Source organism: Maylandia zebra, linkage group LG10 (genome assembly GCF_041146795.1).
Source record: "Maylandia zebra isolate NMK-2024a linkage group LG10, Mzebra_GT3a, whole genome shotgun sequence".
Classification (NCBI taxonomy): domain Eukaryota; kingdom Metazoa; phylum Chordata; class Actinopteri; order Cichliformes; family Cichlidae; genus Maylandia; species Maylandia zebra.
Window position 1 is genome coordinate 23,133,993 of NC_135176.1, and position 12,507 is coordinate 23,146,499.

At 38.0% G+C, this 12,507-nt stretch overlaps 1 protein-coding gene across 2 annotated transcripts; it reads left to right on the forward strand.

Annotated features, from left to right (window-relative positions):
* Nucleotides 1-2,927: 2,927 nt before the first annotated feature.
* On the forward strand, nucleotides 2,928-12,503 carry LOC101463669 (organic cation/carnitine transporter 2). Of its 2 annotated transcripts, XM_004561737.3 has the most exons (11): nucleotides 2,928-3,342; nucleotides 4,358-4,540; nucleotides 5,081-5,184; nucleotides 5,621-5,775; nucleotides 7,258-7,429; nucleotides 8,243-8,369; nucleotides 8,630-8,730; nucleotides 9,095-9,309; nucleotides 11,263-11,445; nucleotides 11,577-11,712; nucleotides 12,221-12,503. In XM_004561737.3, the coding sequence occupies exons 1-11, from the start codon at nucleotides 3,136-3,138 to the stop codon at nucleotides 12,288-12,290; spliced, it is 1,653 nt and encodes a 550-aa protein (XP_004561794.3). In that variant the 5' UTR covers nucleotides 2,928-3,135; the 3' UTR covers nucleotides 12,291-12,503. The 2 variants fall into 2 exon arrangements, with proteins under 2 accessions (XP_004561794.3, XP_004561795.3); XM_004561738.3 differs by lacking the exon at nucleotides 7,258-7,429 and having other exon boundaries at nucleotides 2,930-3,342; nucleotides 8,239-8,369.
* The last annotated feature ends 4 nt before the right edge of the window (nucleotides 12,504-12,507 follow it).

Here is a 12,507-nt window from a genome sequence, read left to right on the forward strand (position 1 = left end):
TTTCCATAATTCTCTCCAGCGATGTAACTGGACTATCATTTCTTTTTAAAATGCAGCCTAGAAGCAAAAATAAGAACAGAAAACAATGTTCACATAAACAATGAAGGACTGGCTGAAACTGGGAGTAATAGAGTTAAGATGATAGTAAGATGATAGTAGTTGCAGATATCCATTGCCTGCACCACAAAGTCATTCCAGTGTTATTATTGTCGGGTCTACCTTACAATATAGAGCCTTGAGGCAACTGTTGTTGTGATTTGGCAATGTATAAATTACACTGAATTGAATTGAAATTAAATTGAATTGAATTGGTGATGAGGTCATCCAGTCATGTTTGGTATTCTAACTGGCAAACTGTCAGGTCTGCGTAACCAAAAACTGTTAAATTTTGCAACGAATATAATCATTGTAATGACTGGTTCCCCAATCCCTGTAATCGCCTTCCAGTTAGCAATAGAGAGAGCAAACAAGAGGGAGTGCAGTAGCAGAAAGCAGAAGAGGAGGTACAAGACAGCAAACCAGCGATACCTGAGTAGGAGCGTGTTATTTGTTTTTGTCTTAGTGACTGTATGGAATACCACAGCAGGATACCAGTGAGGTTAAACAAAAACAAATATATGCGTAACAATAAGAGAGACCACTGAGAGAATGTGCACAAGGAGACAAATTAGAGCATTGCTAACAAATATTAGCAAACAAGTAAAACCTGTGCAACTGAAACAACATAAGGTATTTTCTCAGGGAAATGTAACACGAGCAGTTTTCTTTCAGACATGTCTTCACACAACCTGCCTGAGGGTTTACACTTAATTCTTTACATTTTTCAAATGTAAGGATCAGACATTTAAATTTAACTGTCAGACTGAACTATAATTAGTATTTTTCTATAGTCTGTGTTACAGAGTATAGCATGGTGGATGTTGGAGGGAGGACTCATTCTTATTGGGATGTGAGTGGATGTGCTGGAAGGCAGGAAAACAAACACTGGACTGGAGACTCTCTGTGCCCCTGATAAGGAAACTGGACCAGTGTTGGGGAAGTTCCAGCTCCCAGGATGTGATGTGGAGACCCAGCCTCGAATGAAGTCAGGCCTGAAAAGGTGGGTGGCAAGCCTTTTTGAGGAAGATGCAGGATTGATACGTTTTGGCTGCTTGTTCTTCCAAGTGACCACCTTTCCCCTGTTTGTAACCAGGCTAACAACCCTGACCGCGGTGGCTTTGGGCCTTGGATTCCTGGCCAGAGTTGTGTCTTCAGCCAGTAGTTTTACCCGGAGAAAGAACAAATAAATCTTGTGTAACCCATTACAGTGTGCGTGTGGTGGATCGTTACTGGTCAATATTAGAGCTACTACTTTCTTGTACGGAGGCCATTTTGGGCCTTACGTAACATTGCACAATTTTAAAATATAAAGGGCCTTAGTCCTTATACTGAGTAACTAAGATTAAACAGGCAGGACAGGTTCAGTATTATGATTGATATTGTAGCTGCACCTTCATGACTGACATGACACCAGTGCTTCACCAGACTCTTGCTTCTCACACTTAGCATATTATAAAGTTATAACTGACATTGTTAAATCATTTCATAACGTTAAATTTGTTTAATAATGTTAATGATTATTATCAATCTTATTTTCTTAGTTTAAGCTAGGGCATTATGTCCCTACTATATTTCAGAGTATTTGCGTCACTTAATTATGAACATACAGTGTAATGCACACTGTGAAAAGCTAGAGGGGGCAGTTTTCAAATTGACTTCACTACGTTAGAGCAAATTCTGTTTTGTTTTCTTTTATTTTTGGTCTTTTTCTCAGTCTCATTGGCATGACAGCTTTTTCATTCTTTCCAACCTGCTGTGGAATAATAATGCAGCATTAGTTTATATTAACTGTAATGGAGCTACAACATTATGATTTACAAATAGCAGAGAGAACATTTATATTTTACACCTCAGTGAATTTTAGATTAGTAAAAGAAAAGATTTGGACATATTTAGGATCTCTCAGGGATGCCTGCCTGAATTATATTTAAGTCAGTGGCTCAGTCACAATTTTAAGACATTCCAGGGCTTCTTCAGCACTGCTGAGCTGTAGTGTGTCAACCACAGCGCTTGAGGCTGACTGATTAGCCTTATCTCACCAATCCAATTGCAGCTTTGAGTGAGAGAAGTGTCAAGACAGACAACAGGTTAAAAAAGTCATGAACTATAGCTCTATCAAATGCTCGAGAAAACCATTGTAGCATTTATGACATTATATTTTAGATAAACATGCATATAAACATATGGCACATAGGATATAACTGTACCTTTCAAAGTGTTTTCACTACCCAGCCTACATTCGAGCAACAATGCTATTAGTCACTGGTGTTCCAATATTAGAGCCCATAATGATAGGAATGGCTGATTGCACATCTAGATCTAGATTAACTTTTAGTAACAGCCATCTTGTTTTGCTTCCTAAATTTAGCCTCCCTTATATTGCTCTGCATACTGGAAACTCAACCCTGCTTGATGTGCCTGGCTCCAGGGTGCACTCTCGCAGCAACAGCTCGGGTTTCTTGCCCAGAGCTGTGCAGCTGACACGGCCACGCCTATATGTGTGTGTTTGTCCTATGAAACGCACACAAGGTTCTCCTTATTATCCTATAGAATAAAGACCGGTTTGTTAGGCAATCCACAGCCTGTGTGGCAATAACTCCACTAGGCGCTGATTTCTGCACTGCACCCACTCCTCCTACTGCAGCTAAGGCAAAACTATACCCTAGCCACAATGATACAGTTACTTATGTATACTCCTTGTCCAAATCTCAGTTATATTATATACAAGTATGTTATTAAATGTGTATGTTCACGTATACAGTGAAAAGTTAACTGGAAAAAAAAAAAACGTGTCATTATGATAACATTAGTCACTCCTGGAAACACAGCAGCTTGTGAAAGTCACAGTTTAAAAATATATAAATAAAAGTTTAGAAGGTTATTTTGAACAGTACAAAAGAGGTAATAGGAGCCAGGATCTGTGTGTGTTTGGGTGGAGTACATGTAAGCACAGCCAACAGGTGTGGCTGGACACAATGCTGTTTCAGGAAGACAGAAGAGTCAGCAGCTTAGAAAAAGGGTTATAATTATTTGACTATGAGAGATTATGCTGAAACCATTGGTTTTCTGGGGCAGTGGGGACGTTTCCAGCAAATTGTCTTCTTCTCGCTCGTTGCCACCATTATGCCAAATGGATTTGGTGCTTTCACTCTCGTTTTTCTGACTGATACACCGAGTCATCACTGCCTGGTATCTGGTATCAACCTCACTGAAGACTGGCGTAAAAGTGTCATCCCAATCAAAGTAAGTGACTGCGAGAGCCCCAACTCTGTGATACAGCACATCAAAGAAAACATTTAAACTACTGATGCAGTTTTTCAGTGATAATTGAGTTTGCTTCAAATATTTTTCCAATAATGTAACTCAAAACATTTGTATTTATTCGAACACATTTATGCTTATTTCAAAACAAAAAAAACATGCTTGGGAGAAGTAGAAAACTACTTTTGGGAACTAAATGAGTTTTTATGTTGCTGGTAGTTGAAAGTTTAAAAAAAAGCAGTGTAAACAATACATTTAAACTAAAAACCATTAAATCTTTATGAAATGCAATAAAATATTGCAAAACAGAAATAGGAAAAAGCACAAAGTTCAAGTTCCCTGGTCGTCAGAAGATCCACATTTCCAAGAAATAGAAACCGGTAATTGTGTATTTTGTGAAACAGAAGAGGAGGATTTGGACCATCTATTCTTTTTGTGCAATTTCATACAAATATTTTGGTTGGAAAAAGCACAAGGGAAGTGTTTCTGGGGAGACAATAACCCGATGTACCAGTTGCAGGAACCCAAAAAATAATAGGTGTGTTTTGTCATGATTCATATAATAGTGATGATGGATTTTTAGGCTAATAGTTAGGCTAACACACTTTCCTCTCATCTTTTCTTTCCTTACAAAACCATAGATCCTCCACTTCTTGGGCTATTTTGGTTCCTGCAACTGGTCCGTCAGGTTATTGTCTCCCCAGAAACACTTCCCTTGTGCTTTTGGAAATCTGTTTTTTCCTATTCCTGTTTTAGTTATTCCTATTTCTGTTTTCGTTTGTACTATTTCCGTTGTATTTATGTGTTTTTGCAGCATTTTTGTTATTGCTGGTGTTTTTTTAAGTTGCAGTCCATTTGGCCTCTCAGGGCCACCGTATAGGCCCATTGTTGCCTAAATATTACATATTTTTGTAAACACTATGACATCCTACTGAGTTTTTCTTAAATGTCTCAATACTAATAACCCTAAAACTGTTTGTATCCTTGTGACTATGAGGAGGTGGATGGGAAACAGGAGCTGAGCAGATGCAGCAGATACAGGTTGGATGTGGTCAGAAATCTCTCTGCTCAGGGATACATTCCTGGCAGGGATGTCAACCTTACAGACCTGGAGGAGGAGGGCTGTGTAGATGGGTGGAGCTATAGCAAAGACATCTATGAATCCACTATAGTTTCTGAGGTATGGTCAATCCTTCTTCTACATCTACTTATTTTTCATGTAGTATTTTTTAGCAGCATCAGCTGTTTTTTCTTGATGTTGCAGATATATCATTAAGTCCTTAGTCTATGTGGCTCCTTTCCTCCTACCCTATCCAAGACAGGGGATTTCAGCCCATCCATTTATTCAACAGTTAGGACAGAACACACCTGTGAACATACAGTAGGTGCAGTCAGTCAACATAGGAACATGATATAAATTCCTCTAGAAAACTCTTTCTCTACTGTTATCAACATGGCTTATTTCTCATTATCTTGTTGTAATCTTGTTGACCTTTGAGTCTTCAGCTTGTCATTATTTTGTCAGTGCTTAAAGTTCAAGGTGCTCTTTGGGGATTAGTTTCTGCACACCAGGAAAGACGCACCCTTTTTCTTTCTACTTAGAGTGAAAAGACATTTGAATACAGCCAGCAACAGTCAGCACAAATCACACTGACTTTAACATTGTTATTTCCTGCATGCACATATTCAGTCATTCAACTGTTAATATCTCATTTTCCAGTTTGACTTGGTGTGCAGTAACCAATGGAAGCAGCCGTTCACATCTACTGTTTTCTTCGTGGGAGGACTCCTTGGATCGTTCTTGTCAGGCCAGCTGTCAGACAGGTACTGACATGAGATTCATGTGAAAGAGACCAAACACCACACCATTCTTTAAAGGTTCAGGAAAGGCTTCCGTGTTTCGATATTAAGATTGTCTTTATTGTAAAAAGAAATAAAAATGAAAATCATTTAAAAAGATCATGTTACAGTATACACTTATAATAGTCAGTAATATAAAAGACATGTATTATGCCGCTGAAAATGCTACATCCAGACGAACTTTTCTGTGATTTTAATTGATGATGGAGTTGTATTTTTACCAGTATAATAAGAAATAGAGTGGTAGAACACAGTTATTATTTTGAGATATGTACTTATTTATTTTCAATTTGTGCTCCTTCCATCCAGATTTTTAGATGCAATTCACACAACTGTATAGGAAGTACAACACTTTTTATGCATGTATATGTTTACTAATATATTTATCTTCTCTGTCTAGATATGGCAGAAAACCCGTTCTTTTTGCAGCTTTGGCACTACAGACAGTTTTCACCTTTGCTCAAGTCTTTTCTGGTTCATGGATTATGTTCCTCATCATCCTCTTCATCAACGGTTTGGGACAGATGTCCAACTTTGTGGCTGCTCTTGTGTTGGGTAGGATGGAACATTTATTTAGCTATGATGCAAAACTAAGGGCCAGATTTATAAGAGGGTGTCATGGTCCTGTGTCAGTGACCCAGTGTTTTTGAGTTTTGTGCTTTTAGTTTTTGATTTCTTGCTCACTTTAGCTCCTCAGCCCTTTAGTATTTCTTGAGTTCTCATTTCAGGTTTTGTTATGTGGCTTCCCTGTGTTCTGCGTTTCCTGTTTTACTTTTAAGGTCTGTGTCTCTTGTCTCGTCATGTTAATTAGGATCAGCTGTGCCTCCCTCCTGTTTGCTGTCCCTTTTTCCTTTTGTGTGTGTATTTATAGTGTGGGGTTGTCTTTGCTCACTGTCGGACCGTCTGTGTTACTCGGTGTATCTCTGTGGCTCTCTGCTCTACATTCTCTGTGTCATCCCTGCTCATCATCCCGTGTAGTTATGGTTTCAGGTTAGTTTTGGTAGCTCCCCATTCTGCATTTCCTGTTTTTTGCCACTACTGTAAATAAAGCTCACTCGCATCTCAGCCTGTACCTGCATCTTGGGTCCTTACTCTCACACACCACATGACTGCTGCCGCAGCCGTGACAGTGGGACAAATTGTAATGACACCACAATCCTAAAAAGTGCCAATGGGAGCGTTAGGTTCTACTGCTGATCTACTAACATCATGCCAATTAATAAATGATGCAGTTTGAAAGATGCATTTTGATGCAATCTAACACAAGGAGCATAAACTAGGGAGCCAAGAATAGAAAACACCAGAGGAATGTCTAAGTGCAGGTTTTACACGTGTGCTTTGTACAGCAAAAAGAGCAGCAGATGTTTTGATATAAGTGCAAAATTAGTCAGAAACTGAAGTCAGGTGACAGCTCAAATGGAGTGAAGGAGTCATTCAGAAGACAGCTGCTTTATTGCAGATCATTCTGCTGTAACTCTCACAGCTAACCTGTCAGGTGTCACATCACTCACATATTTCTGAGTAGTTTCTGCAGCCTCTATGCTTTTATTCAGTTTCTTAATGCACACTGTGTGCGTTTAGTCTGTGTGCCATATATACCCAATGGCAAGGTGCATTTAATCCTCACAAAAATCACTCTGAAACACATTTTGACAAGTCTTTACTGGCAAGCCCCCGCTGCCTCCAGCACTTTCAGTCTTTCCAGGGGTCTCAGCACACTTTTACATAAAATAACAGGCAGTGATTGGCAAATTTGCTGCAGATGCGTGAACCCTCTCAGTGGACAGTGCTTCTAGAAGCACTCTGTCTCACGTGTCCCTTTGCAGCTGAGCCACAAACCACACCTCACTGCCATAAACAAATTCAGATGTTAAAAAAATATACATGAAAGCTTATTTATTGTGGGGTGGCACTCTGCATGGTGATGATAACATACAAACAGAGTTTTTTGTGCAATCTTCAGTTTGTTTCCTTTTTTTGTTTTGTTTTTTGTAACACATAAGTTTTTATTCATCATTACCCCCTCTTTTTTTGCAGGTTCTGAGGTCTTAACTGGCAAAGTGCGTGTCCTTTACTCATCTTTGGGCACATGTCTAGGCTTTGCTATTGGATACATGATACTTCCACTCTTAGCATACTTTTTAAGGGACTGGAAATCACTGTCATTGGCTTTATCTTTGCCTTGTGTGGCCTACGTCCCCTTTTGGTGGTAGGTGGCACTAGCTCTAGCATATCTATCTCTCTACATATCTTTATATAGCATTCCCTGTAGGAACTGAATCAAATGTATTGACTTGCTTGAAACTGTGGTGGACATTAGTCAGGGGGGAGTTTCCATAGACTGTGACATACACAGATGATATTGTTATCTAAAGAAAGAGTACGGTGTAGGTGCAAGAGAGCCAAGCCAGGTGGAAATATGGACTGCAGGAATGATAGCCAGTAGAAGAATATGTATGTGAACGAGAGGGATGCAGTTGGAATGGTGAAGATGCAAAGAGAGGGTAGTGAGGCCTGCTGTAATGTAAGGTTTTGACACAGTAGTGTTTACAGAAAGACATGAGGCCAAAATGAAGATGGCAGATTTTTCAGTTACTAGAAGCAGACAAGATTAGATATAAATATTTTCTAGGGACAGCTCAATATTTGGAGAGAAAAAGAGGCAAGGTTCAGGTTGATATGGTTTGAAGATGGACAGAGGAGAGATAGCTGATACACTGGGAAAAGGATGTTAAACATGGAGATGGCAGACAGGAGAAGAAGAAAATCACAGATAAGGTTTATGGATGTAGTGAACGAGGAAATGCATGGGTCAGTGTGATAGAAGAGGATCTTAAGGATAAGGTGTGACAGATGAAGATGATCCTCTGTCACAACCCCTAAAGGGAGCAGCTGAAACAAAAAGAACAAACTGTTCCCACTAACAAGTTTATTGACCTTATTTCACTGTCTTTTTTGCTTTGTCTCCAAAATCCCTCTGATTAAGTCTGCATCCTTCTGTTTGTGTTAAATATTAAGCCAGGTTTATGCCAGAGTCTCCCCGGTGGTTGCTTTCTCGAGGCAGAGTTGAGGAAGCCGAGGCCATTATAAGAACTGCTGCTAAGTGGAACAAAGTTCAAGCTCCGAGGATCATCTGTGAAGACTGTGGTGTAAGTGAACTTTCACTTAAACATTACTGGATTAACCCAAGATGCAGAACACAGTTGTTATCATTTGAAAACAAGTTCAAGTTTTACAAATAAATAAATATATTAATATATATATATATATATTTTAATATATTTGACATTTGACTGATATTATTAGTATAAAAATGCATGAAAAAAAGAAATCTTAAACATTTTTGTGTTTTAATATTTTTTGAAAAAGCCCTGCTCACACAGTCAAACTAATTTTATGTGTCTTCCAGACAGAAAAGATGCAGACACACTCCAAGGAGCATTACAATGTCTTTGACCTGCTGAGGCAGAGCACCATGAGAGCCACAACACTCATCCTCTGCTTTGTGTTGTGAGTAAACAGTGAAGACAGTGTGGTACATAGCGACTTAATGAGACATCCTCAGATTGAGAAAATAATGAAACAACGAGAAAATTAACAAACAAGGAATTTGCTGGATTCCTCATGGAAATCAAAAGGAGAATTAGCAGATAAACAGCTAAAATGACCTGTCTCTTAACTAAAAATGATTTTTTACTAAAAGAAAATTCATTTTTCTTTTGGTTTTTCATGTATTTCTGTTTCCATAATATAAGATCTGCGATAGACAAAATGATTACGATTTGCATTTGAAAAAAATGCATGCATGCAGAAAAATCTTTGGAAAGTTCACTTAGATGAAAAAAACGCTTTCATTTCCCTTTGATTTTCCCAGGTTCACTATGATTGTTGGCTACTATAGCCTGTCTTTCAATACAGCACAACTCCATGAAAACCCCTACATCAGTTGCTTCATCTCAGCAGTTGTAGAGATTCCAGCATACATTTCCAGCTGGATGGCTCTGCTATACCTTCCACGACGCCTGTCTGTGATCCTTACGTTGGTCTTCGGAGCCGTGCCACTCTACCTGATTCAACTTGTTCCAGATGGTAAAATTTCTTAAAAGCAAGCTGCAAGAATTCACATTAGAACAATTGATGAGTCATATATAAGTTACTTATTGCTTAAAGTGCCCATACTATAATTATTCCTTTTCCTTTGATGAGTGATACACACTACTGTGATTTTTTTTTAAATTTATTTATTATGTGCTTTCAAGGACCCAGACTTTCTTGTTGGTTTTTTTGTATTTTGTCTTGGTCTTCTAAATTTCAGTCATTGTAATTGTCCATTTTAGGGAAAAAATGTTGTTAAGCCACTGTTAAGCATTGATTTATGAATCATTCAAGCATAACAGGGCACCTAGCTCAAAGCATGAAACACTGTCGTGTCTACCTACAACTCATAACAAAGAACCTAAAGTATTGCTTTAGGCATTCGTTACTAGCAGCCTGCCATTGAAACGTGTAATTTGTTCTCATTTCTTCAGTGGAATCTATAAAATTTCAAAGATAACAGTTTGACAAGGATGAAATTATATTTTTACAACAACAAGATGCAAAGAGTGATGTTTGCTGAAAATGCAGCATAAACTGGGATGGTGTGCAATGTATGGCTGTCAAAAAAAAACATTCCTAAGGAGGGTAAACAAAAAGGCTGAGATATACCAAAATCCTCAAGAACTGGAACAAAAATCATTTTTAAAACTTTTGGTTTAAAAGTACCTATTATCTGAAGGACAACAGCTTCAACTTTTAGCATGCCAATATAGTAAAAACATACCTATATAGAAAAACACGCATTGGCTTCCTTACAGCCTGGACCCCAACATTATTGAAACGGTCTGGGATCGTCTTGACAGAGAACTGAACAAAAGGCAGGAAACAGACAAAGATGTGCTATCTGGAATCAAATATTGACTTTAACCTCCTTTGTACTATACAAAGGAACCTATATTCCCATATGGGTTTGCACATGTTCTAATAAATCACTGCACCTGCTTCCCATCTTCCAGGTAACATCTAAAGAAAAAGGGGACCAAAAGTCCCAAAAAATTATTTTTGGAAAGCACTGTAGCTATTTTGCACATAAAAGTTCTTCCAGTTACAAATTATAAAGCCTCTGGCAAAGATAGTTATTCTTTCATACATATAAAACATTGAACCTTTCTTTGCCTGACGTAACTGATCTATCATCAGTTATCTGCATGCAGTGACGTGTCTGCAGAGCAGCTGTTTGGCAACATTTTCTTCAAAGAACAAGAAATTGACTCAATCCAAATGCAACAGCTGCCTTAGAGCCTGCTAAAATTTTCGCATTAGAGCCCCTTCTGCTAACTCTAAAATGTCTCAAAGCATTACAAAAGTTTAGGATTACTTTTTTTTTTGTAATGTAATGTATCCTGGAAAAAGGTAGCTTCCTGTATCTTTAGTTCTAGCCTTGTCCATGGCTATTGTTGTTTACATTAGCATTAGTACTGACTGGGGGATGATTATTACAGTATCTTTCGGCCCAGAGAATGCATGAATGCATTTCTTTCTGACTTTCTGCTGGAATCCACAGTCTCTTCTGGTTCATTGTGTATCAGGAAACTACAGGTGTATGTTAAGGGCAGATAGCTTTCAGGAGACTATGCCAAAGTTGCCTTTGATGAGCTGACAAATCACAAATCAGGCTTTTCTGGAGGTGGGGCCCTTAAAGGGACAGAGGTTGAAAAGAGGATGGAAAAAAACCCAAAGCATCAGTGTGCATTGTGCGAAATGTGATACGTTATTTAACATTGTAGGATGTGAACCAACAAAAATATGAACATGTAAATAATCATAATAGAAGAATAGAATTTGTTTTTGTGATCTTTTCGTGTTACTAGGCAGGAAGTGACTATATGATAGGTATATGCAGAATTACCATCTTATATAAAACAAGTTTCACAGACTTGATTAGAGTTTTGTCTCTTACTGTTTACTTATATCTACAAACTAAACAAATGTATTATTCTTTAGATCTATCAAATCTGGCTCTTGCACTGGAAATGCTGGGTAAGTATTCAATCACGACCGGTTCCTCCCTGATGTTCGCCTACACCGCAGAGCTTTACCCAACAGTGCTCAGAAACACAGCAACGGGGATAAGCAATACTGTTTCCAGAATTGGAAGTTGCATTGCCCCTTTATTGTTAAGTCTGGGTGAGTGCATTGATTAATATTCATTTAGCATTAGTACTAACTGTTTCTGACTGTCTGTTTTACCTCATTTGATTAATGCACACTCATAAAGGAGTTTTCTCTCATCCTAACTTCCCCCTCTGTGTCTTCAGGTATGTATTATAAGTATCTACCTTATATTATATTGGGGAGTCTGGCTGTTGTGGCTGCCTTTGCAGCTCTTTTCCTTCCAGAGAGTTTTAAGAAACCTCTTCCTGAAACTATTGAACAAATGCAAAGACGAGAAAGGTAAGCTACTTTCATTCACAGTTTATTTTACTTTCTATGAAGTAATAAAGGCAATTGTAATTTTACATTCTTATACAGCAAGTTCTTTAAACATGGTACACAGTATGCAGAAAAGTATGTTGTCAGGCGAGTATCTGTCATTTAGGGAGTTAGTGAAAGTGACTGAGTAGAAGTGAAGTAGAAGTTTCAGGGTGACTCTAAATGTATCATCATGTTCAATTTAACTTTAAATGTTGGGTATGTAAATTTAAAAAATCATTGACTATCACTGACTATCATTGACCTGAACACGACAGGAAGGTTAAGAAGTGAGATTGCTATTTATTTCCAAGTGAACTTTACTGCCACCAAGTGGCCAAATGTTTTGTTTTGGGGGTTTTTTTGCAGATTGAATGAAAGCCCTTAGCCAATAGTACAAAAAATAAGTGTTCACATCTTATAAGTAATAATGATAATGAAGTTTATCGCTGAAAATAAAACTCGTGTTTGTCTTTCCTCTTTAAAACAGGGTGAAGTGCCCATGTCTTACAAGAAATATGACGCCTGTACCTGTGGTACCAATGGACAGTTCACTATGACTATTTGTTTGTCCTGGTCTAGACAGATGTTGTTGTTGTTTACAGTCTTTTATATTTACATTTTGTTTGGCTTTGTTGTCTGTTAAATGACTGAAAGCTGTATTATATATAAATAGTCTCATAACAAAGATAAACCTATAATTTTCTTTTTTTTGTCTTATTTAACCAATAAATCCTCAATAGATGGTTAATAATAAATGCTGTCTTGCACAAGTTG